Below are 9,976 nucleotides of genomic sequence, written 5' to 3'. Positions count from 1 at the left end.
CGGGTCGCGGCGGCGGCGGGATGGGCCCCGCGGGCCCGATCCGGGCCCCGCGGGCCTGGCGCGGTGGAGACGGCGGCGGGGACAGGTGGCGAGCGCTGATTGGGCGTGGGGCGACGGCGCGGTTCGTCCGGCAGAGGCGCGGACATGTCCGGCGGCGCGAAGAGGAGGGGAGCTAGGGTTAGGGTAGGATTCATCCGCGAAAAAAGGAGGGGGAGGTCTATTTATAGGTAGAGGGAGCTAGGAGAGTCCAAATGAGGTGCTGTTTTCGCCCACACGATCGTGATCGAACGACCGAGAGCATGGAGGGGGTTAGGATGGGCTAGTGGGCGGATTTGGAGGGGTGTTGGGCTGCAAGACAAAAGGGGCTTTCGGGGTACGCGGTTAACCGTTGGGGTATCAAACGACCTCCAAATGAAACGAAATTTGACGGGCGGTCTGTCGGTGATATACCAAGGCCACTCGGCAAATCTCGGCCCATTCCGAGAACGTTTCTATCCCGCTCATGAAACAAGGTCTGAGAGGGGCGACGGGTGCGTGCGAGAGTGTCGGATCGCGAAACGGACAACGCGAAAGAGGACCGGATGCAAGTTTTGAAAAACATGCAGATGATGACATGGCAAAATGCAACACGTGGGCAAATGACATGGCACCGACGGCGAATAAACGGAAGACATGTGGCGCATCGAATCCGGGGCGTTACAGACCGGGGGTCTCATCATTACCTCATTCACCCATGATGGGGACTTCGGCATCACACTGCCGGCCTGCTCCGGCGCCTCGATCGGACATGGGGTTTTACCTCGCCACATGGGTCGTGCTATGTCGCCACTTCAGAGTGCCGAGCTCTTCGCTCCGCCACCTCGGGACCGGCTTAGGGGCTGGGACCTCATCCCGCCGTAAGCTCGGACCGCGTCATCAATGCAGAACACATTAACCAGCTAAGTCGCTTTCATGCTCAAAGTTTTAACTTTTTAATTTATGTTCGGTTCGACTATGCTCACATACGTTGTTTGTTAAAAGAAACTCCCTTTACCCATGTTAACCGGGGCTCTTAAAATTTACATGAGCCATTTTATAATAAAAGTTCTCTTCTTAGTCGTTCAAAGTCTTTTTTCTGTCACTCCTTTCTCGACTCGAGTGTGTGGTCAATAACGGGATAGCCTATTTTCTTTCTAATGCCACTCGAGTTTAGTTCGCTAAACTGGCCTAACGAGCAGTACTCCGCCTTCGGGATATGAGGTTGCAACCGAAGGCTGACCCACTTGAAGTCTTGAGATCGGATGTGTCATATTAATGCACGACAGAAGCACAAAAGTAAGACCAATTTTCGGATTGGCTCCAAATGACTTGATTTAGTTTGGACGTAAAGTTTTTACTGAAGTTTTTTGGTTTTCCAAACCTATGGCACTTTTAAACTATTTGTGTGTTTCCAGCATAAGTTTCACAGTGCAACGCTGAACACCTTAAAAGATTCGGCAAAATCATTCTCGGATATTGCTATACTTGCATCAATTTTGAATTGTGTATTCGGTCAATAGTTGGGTTTCCCAGCTCCTGTGCTTGCCTCCTACATTTCGCTTTGTTCGGCTAGGTGTGCAAAGGGAGAACCACTGCGATTGTGCTTCCAACTCGAATGATTAAGCACCTCAATGGAGAAAGCCAAAAACTAACTGTCACAATGGGCGTAAACTGGTCAGCGATCCGATGACGGTGTCAAACTATAAATCGATACCGATTACCCCGTGTTAAACAATGGGCCTTTCATAACATTGGCCGAAGTGTTAACGGGTAGACTTTGGTCAGTGCCGAACACTAATAGGGGGCTCATAGTTAGCTTCCCTAGTTTAAAGCTCCTATGACTAAGTGAAAGTTATAAAGCCTACATACCTGATTGCCTTGTTTCCGCTAACACAACTGACTCCGAGCACTGAGACATCGACTAATGGTTGTCTTGTTACTGTGGAAACACACTGCATAGTATCTACAATGGGGTGGAAGCCGATAATGGGCCACTTTCAACTGATAAACGGTCGCAACGGAGTCAAAATAAACATATATCATCAGTGTTTGTATTTAGTATACAAGCACTGCCTTCCGTAATTATCATTACTAGTTGATCCGTTGCGCCACGCAGAGACCCACTAAAGTCATGTTGTTGATGAAAATAGTTTCATTTTGCAAGTACATATTCGATATTGATAGTAGAAAGCCCATGTGTTAAATCATGCTATATTAAAAATATGTTAATCACGCTGAGAAATCTTAGTTCGAAAAAGAAATCATATATGTATAACATGTATAGACCAGTTAAGGAAGCATCTTTTTGGTTGAAAAATATGGTTATCACGCCGAGAAATCTGAGTTTGAAAAAAAAACATATTTGTATTAACATGTATAGACCATACAACTTGACAGTAAAATTTGGAAATGTTAATCTTCTGAAGTCATGCATAGTGCCTTAGCATAATAAGGAGTATAGTAGTGCACATGCTATGTTGCAGAAGAACAAAAATGGTACTCCCTCCAATCCAAAATAAATGCCATGGTTTTAGTTCAAACCACTACACTTATTTTGGATCAGAGGAAGTAGATAACAATAATTAGGCAACTACAATAACAAAAAGCACCGGGGCATGTCAATATTATTAAATTCGATCTCCACCTGTTGAGAAATACACAGATCAAACCATCATTTGTTCCAACATTTAAAAAACAATATCAGTTCCACAACAGGTCCTCGGTCTATCAAGCCATACTAAAAGCATAAATAGGTAGCACGCTGTTCTTATCTCTTCAATAGTGCAAAAAGTATGTACTGCCATAGAGCAACACCTACAGTAGAAACATAAATCAGGCTAAAACAGAAGCAGACCCAATTTGAGAATTCTCGAATGCCCTGATAAGAGTCGTATGTAAGTAGCTTGACTGCAATTTCACCAAAACAAAAAAGGGAAGGAAGAATCTTCTGTGCTACGTTTTCCTGTAGTCGATATGCCTGCAATCACTCAAGCCGACAAGATCATATGCTTGCAATCATTTGAGCCATCAATTAGCCAAAATTCTTGACACATCAAAATAGCTCTGTAGAAAGGAAGAAACATGACAAAATGCTATGAACAGAATGAGAAAGATATAAAACAAATGTAAACCAGTGACAAAAATGAAGAGAGCTACAAAAAAATGGGAAATCAAAATTTCTAAACAGCATTAGCTACTGACAGAAGAATTTGCATTACTTAAAAGACAACTCTTGCAGCCTACATTACTTTTCGCAATTAAAATATAAGATTTCTCAACTGGATAATCAGGATTGTGCTAATGTTTACTAATCCTAGAAATCATCAATTCAAGTCCTCTGTTTCAGCGAGAACATCAAAATCCCCTTTGATAAGGAACTGCTTGATAAGGACCGGCACAAATGATGGCTTATATTTAAAAAGTGGTGCTGAAGCCTACATTGCATGGTAAGGAGGCAATACCAAAATGCTAAATTCTGGTCAAGGTAAGGAAGCCTGCATTATCATATTATAAGATGGAAAACCCTTCTAAGTTCACTGTCAAATAAGGATCAGATTCCTTGACATCTTGAGGCTGTGTACCTCCACCCACTCTGCCCATGGAAGAAAATAAAGGAAGCCTGCATTATCATATTTTATGTCACATATTACAGTTTGTTGGCCCACCTTTCTGATTATACATCCAGTAAAATGATATAACTAACTTTTATAAGCTACAAAGAGATCAACCGTGAGCTTCAAGGTCCCATGAAAACTCAATAGGATATACGCCAAAGCAGTACTTGGCCCTATTTTCATATTCAATGCACACCATCTAATTCTAATAATAATAAATCTAAATTAAAACGATACATAAAATTTCTGTAGTTAGAGATAGGACCAAGTTGGAGTAGTACAGAGAAAATCAAACTTTATCCTGGCATTAAACAGAAGAAACATGAGTCACTTATCGTAAGAACAGAAACATACTGTGAAATAAGGATCAGGTTCCATCCCTATACCTTGACATGCTGAGGCGCTGCACCTCCACCCACTCTGCCCATGAACGAAATAACAGAGGACGGCTCAACTAATCAAAGCATAGCGTCCTTGCTGCTGTAGTAAACTTTGTAAAGTAGTGGCCTGCTCACAAGCAGTTAACATACTCACAGTGGAAGATATGTCTTTCTAGGCATGTACTCTGCAACAAGCAATTACTCATCACCTTGGGAGGAACAACCAAGCAGATTTGCTGACCTTTTGCCCCAGAGGCAGAGCTGACCAGCTTATTTAGCATCTTCCTGAAGCATAATTATTTCCTCAAAAGATATGGGCAAATCTTACAAAATCACTGGCACTGTATGGATCAAGTTGAATTATGCACCGATACGGAACATCTAAAAAAGGAACAAACGAATTAAACCCATTAGCTGTACATGCTCTTTACAGAGCATACATGAACTACACAGCAAACTAAACATGAATATAAACTGGGGCCATGACTTCACAATGTACAAAAAAAGTCAATAAAAATGGACGACCTATCTTCAATCCAATGTGTAACAGGATTGAAGCAAGTTATGGACTGCAATGGTGTAAAAATATATAAAAACTTGGATATCGGACGACTCTTTGGCGCAAAATCATAGGCGCTAATGAACAATACAAATTTAAACACCATATATTATTACATCTTAAAGTTCACATAACCATGGCCCATCAATAGACAATTAGACCGACAAAGAAAGGTAAATGCATGTAGCTAGAGACAGCACAGCAGTATTACGGTACTTAGAGAAAGAGAAGCATGTGTGTAGCGAGAAAGAACAAGCATGTAGGGAAGAAAGAATAAAGCAAACCCTGAACAGCAGCACAGAGTTGCAGATGCAGCAACCTAGCAGATCGTTGAACCTGCTAGACAAACGGAGGTAGACCTGCCAGAGTACATGCATAACGGTCACACAGGCATAAAAACAGCAGGCTTATAGACAAGCAAAACAACAGCTAATTACCAGAGCTAGAAAGCAGAACCAGGCCAAGAAAGCATGCTATACAGAGGACTATACCAAGGCGGGCCAGCAGGCAAAACAAGATGAAAAAAAAGAAAGGTCATCACACACACATTTCATCGAACATGTTGCATGCAAGCAAACAGAGCGCAGACTAACCTTAATGGCAATGGCAGAAAGATGCGACTGTCGATGCAGGACACAACGGGTAGAAACCAACTTGCACACGATGGGGACAAGAGGAAGAACAGAGGTTACCAGGGCGCAGGGAAAAGGAAGGAAGAAGCAAGAATCAAGTAAAGAAGGGCACCAACCTCAACCGGCAGTGTTCATCCAGCACACGAAGGCTACTGCAACGGACGAGCACACCACCGGCGAAGAAGGATGAACAATCCAACCGAGGGGAACAACGCATAGGCACCTGCTACAGAAAAGTGGCCAATATAATTAGAATCAACTAAAAATGGCTAAAACAAGCAGAGTAGACCATTGACGAAAGGCAAATGATAGGGACGAGACAAACATTGACGAAGAGAAAGTGGAAAGACATCGGGAGCTTACTGGATTCGAAGAGGAGAGGAGGCGGCGGCCGCTGAACTCGCCGCCAGCTACGGCGCAGCTGCCCCTCTCGACCGTGCGGGCCGCAGCAGAGGAGGCAGTGCGTCGGGCTGACCAGCGGCTGCAGTTGCTCCTGCTGCTCCGGCCAGTGGGCCTCCCTCCATGGCGACACTGCCTCCTTGCTCCGGCTGTTCCGGCCGGCGAGCCTCCCTCTACGGCCAACCCCGTCCTCATTTTCCGCTGCACCAACCCCCGCCATTTTCCCCCGCAGGCGCCGGCCTTCTGCCCAGACCTGACCCATGCGCCACCAACCTAAGCGATGGATCGACGACGGCGTACTCTCCCATCGGCCATGGATCCATGGTACCTAGCCGGTGGAGGCGTCGGGGCAACGATGGGGAGCGGGAGGAATGGCGGCGATGAGCACGAACACGCGAGAGGGAGATGGCTAGGGTTCGTGGCTTCTTGCTGTGGCGGCTGAGGAGGGATAGAGATCGAGGAGGGAGGGAGGGGTGCGGCGTGCGAGCAAGGGGACTGGGCGAGGGGTTTTCGAGGACACGGCCCCGCAAACGTCACAACGCACGACGCGGCCAACTGCTCCCCGTCTCCTCCAACGTCACAACGCACCCGCGACGGGTCAAGTGTGGTTCACCCGAGAAATTGCAACCCAGACAATGGAGAATTCAATGAGCGGGACCAGGAGTTGTGGCGGCCCACCCGTCATCGTGTCAGCATAATCGCGGGTGCACAAGCCGGGTGCACATGCTCCAGCCCACCCCTCAGCAATTGACGTGGGACGCAGCAACTCTCACGACGCATCACGCGGGCCGCGCACAAGGAGCCAAAAGCGGTTGACCGACAAAACTCAGCGTGAGACATGCAGCCAGGGCAGCCGACGAGCGGGACCAGGGGTAGCACCGGCCCACCCATCATTGGCAAAACACAGGCGGGGTAGCAGTAACTGCGTGCAAACAGGGAGCAGCGCAGAACCCGCGCCCGCGGAGACGCGGGCTTCGCGCGCACGCGGCGTGGCAGAAGAGGCTGCCCCGCGCACCGAAGAAACCGACACCCAGCCAATCCGATCCAGCGCGAGCCCCACACGTCATCCCCCGCTCAGGATCTACCGCCCGGTAAAAACTGCAGAAGTCAATTCCAGCGCGGGCTTCTCGCGCGGCATGAGCGGTTGCCCCGCGCCCGCGCACCGAAGGAAGCCGCGCCCAGCCGTTTCGATCCAAGTGGATGCAGCACAAGGCCCACACGTCATCCCTGGCCAGGATCCACCGCTCGGTAAAAACCACAGGCATGATTTCCAGCGATGATCGGACGGGCAGGACGCCAAAAAAGACTTGATCAACCCTCATCGAACGGCCAGCGAAGGAACCGATCGAAGGAGCATTCTCCAAGCGAGGTGGCTAGCCTCTGTATTGTCTTAAATAAAGCCATGAATTTGCATCAAATTTGACTTAAGATTTTTGCCAAACTAGGTTGCCTGGCTCCTGTGTTTAACCCTACGTTCCCGATTGTTCGACTAGGGGGTAAAGGGAGCACCTCTGTGATTGTTACTATCGGATCATCTGGATTAGTACCTCGGATTGGGTGAAGCCGAAAGCTAGCTATCTTAAGAATATAATTGGTCGACAATGATGAAAGTGAAAATTTCGGTTCATTAAGACCATAGAGTTCGGGAACTTTCCCCACACTAAATCCTCAATTTTTTCCTCCCACATTGATCAGAGGTGAGGTTTCATGATCATGATCAGCATGACAACCCAAAGAAAGAAACCGATAGCGGGACTATTTTCTTTGGAAGATGTTTCTTACGTTAAAAAGTAATGTAACACATGTCTCCGTGTACCTTTGTTTATAAAACCATATGGCCGGATTGCCTTGTTTGTCATAAATCTTTGCCCTTATAAAGGCTTTATAAAGTAGTACAAACACTCCCCAGCTACTGCCCGAGGAGGTTGAAGCCGATGGTCGGTCATCAAAGTTTTGTACAATGCGGATCCGAGCAACAATAATGTAGAGTGCTTCGATACGTAGAATCATTACACATAATTTGTGATTTCACTCTGGATATCGATACTTCATTCGGTCACCCGTGCCCACATTAAGGCTCGGGGGCTACTGGGCTTCAGGCTTATCATTTACTAATATTAAAGGGTCACATCGATCCCCTGATCTGGTGTTGCCATCCGACTAGTGTCTCGGGGGCTGCTGCATTGCCTATTCAATACGAAAAATTCAAAGTGCTCCCAGATGGTACCTACTGTTGTCCAAAGACGCGTTGGTGTTCGGCTACAAAAGATACCTCGGCTGCAGTCCGGCCTTGGAGCTCGGACGCAAGAGGACACTGCTGCACGGGAACAACTTCAAACCGAGGTGTGGCGTAAAAAATAACAAGGCATTGCTAAAGGCCAAAAGCTTAAAGGGGCTCCTCGGATACCCGACGTGTAAACTCTTCGAATTCACTTTGGCGATCCTCAAGATCGAAGATAAGAAGATTTGTTGAACCAGTTTTCAAGACCGACGACCAAAGATGAAGAATAGTTCGGAAGAATCGAGGAGCGTCCCCAACTTGAAGATCGGTTCAGGGGGCTACTAACGGTGTCATGGACTAGGGGTACTCACCACGTCGTCTCCCGACCAGCTAGATCGGGCTGAGGACCCCCATGGCGGTTCACTTATGGGCCACTTCGGGCAGCCCATGCCGCATACAAGGAGGATTTCACAAGACTTGGCGCCCAAGACAAGGACTCCTCTAAACCCTAGGCCTTCGGTGTGTTCTATAAACCGAGGCCAGGCTAGTCATTAGAGAATTGAATATTCATTATAAAAATCTCGTGGTAGATTATGTACTCTCTACTATCCCCCATATGAATACAATCAAAAGCAGGACGTACGGTTTTACCTCCATCAAGAGGGTCCGAACCTGGGTAAAATCCGTGTCCATGTTACCATCGCTCCAAGACGCCTAGCTTAGGACCCCTTCTACGAGATATGCCAGATATAGAACCGACACCACTCTGGACATTGAACGGCCACCGTCGTGGCAAAACATAAACGGTCCCAAACGGGGACAAGGATCCTTACAACAACAATGGGCACACAAGGTTTATGTCTGCCTACCTGATCAGGGTAGCGCGCGCCCATAACCTTTCCTCATTGGAGGCATCGGCGAGAGGCATGACAATAGACCGCATTATGGCCTTCCCATAAAAGGAAAATGTGGTTGCACTGGTCAGCTTGATTTGGTGGCACCATGACTCAGCCAACAGTTGTTCAAGTTCATTATTATCTGGTTATACTTGAATGCAATAAGCTGGGCCATAATAAAATATGATGCAACTATAATGCTTGAGCATGATATCAACATAAGCATGGAGGTGCAACATAATCATCGAGCATAACAACAATGAAGCATATATCCAAATGAGCATGGCATACTGACGAGCATAAGTATAACACTACACATGGGCATAGCATGACTACTAACATCATAAATAAATACCATGCAAGAACTTAACAATAATACTACCAAGTAAGCATGTAACCAACTGGATGCAATGGAACATGCATAGCAACGGTACTGGATAACAGACGGTAAACATGCATCAGACTGAACATCAGTACTATCAGCATGTACTAATATTACCAAGCATAACATGTGAACATGATACTAGCAAGTAGTACAAGATAACAAGAGGCATCGGAACATAGCATGAAGGTGAACATGAATCCACGAGCATAACCGAAACAACGGCAGTAGTAGCAAACAAGCAGGCAGGTAAAGGGCAAACATTTATTAAATATTCAAGTAGAAAGCATGGCTACTACATGGCTATCATGCAAGTGGCTATTGTGGCTTGCCTGGAGGTGACGGAGACTCCAGGGAGAAGTGCGGTGAAGCCGCAGAATGAAACGCCGGATGGTCTTCTCTCTCGAAGGGGGCTGATTAGAAGTAAGGGCCAAATGGTCATTTTCACTACGGGACCACCTAGTGAAGATGGTACCAACAGAGATATCTCGAAGAGATGAAGAAGTTGGCGTTGGTTTCACCTCAATCGGAGTTACCATCACGGAGATACGAAGGGTGGAAGTTTAGGGACTATTTTGTAAAAGTTATATTCACAGAGAGGTCCTTGGCTGCTGAAACAGCAAACGCATTATATGAGGATACATTTTCAGAATAGGGAAAACACATTTTGCGCCGCAGAGTAACAAAAATACGCCTCCTTTAACCGAAAGCACATTCCGAGAAATGCGTCTTCACTTACGTGACGTGGCAAGGCGGGGTCAACGTGTAGCCGTTGACAGGTCGGGTCGGGAGGCGATGGGGGCCCACCTGGCCTCGTCTTCTTCCTCCTCCCGTGCTCGCTCGCGACAGAGAACAGAGAAGGGGCAGGGGAGGCC

General features: G+C 46.9%; 1 protein-coding gene across 13 annotated transcripts; it reads right to left on the bottom strand.

Annotated features, from left to right (window-relative positions):
* Window positions 1-2,614: 2,614 nt before the first annotated feature.
* LOC109776337 (uncharacterized) lies at window positions 2,615-6,203 on the bottom strand. Of its 13 annotated transcripts, XR_006663859.2 has the most exons (5): window positions 5,567-6,203; window positions 5,165-5,429; window positions 5,009-5,056; window positions 4,856-4,930; window positions 2,615-4,393 (listed from the first exon to the last, which is right to left on the bottom strand). XR_006663859.2 is itself a non-coding variant. In XM_045228620.2 (4 exons), the coding sequence occupies exons 1-4, from the start codon at window positions 5,795-5,797 to the stop codon at window positions 4,373-4,375; spliced, it is 414 nt and encodes a 137-aa protein (XP_045084555.1). In that variant the 5' UTR covers window positions 5,798-6,203; the 3' UTR covers window positions 2,615-4,372. The 13 variants fall into 13 exon arrangements, 1 of the variants encoding a protein (XP_045084555.1); XR_002236056.4 differs by having other exon boundaries at window positions 2,615-4,930; XR_012184417.1 differs by lacking the exon at window positions 5,009-5,056 and having other exon boundaries at window positions 5,567-6,200.
* Window positions 6,204-9,976: the final 3,773 nt, after the last annotated feature.

Source organism: Aegilops tauschii, chromosome 5, assembly GCF_002575655.3.
Source record: "Aegilops tauschii subsp. strangulata cultivar AL8/78 chromosome 5, Aet v6.0, whole genome shotgun sequence".
NCBI lineage: Eukaryota > Viridiplantae > Streptophyta > Magnoliopsida > Poales > Poaceae > Aegilops > Aegilops tauschii.
This window is presented reverse-complemented; position numbering and strand designations above follow the sequence as displayed.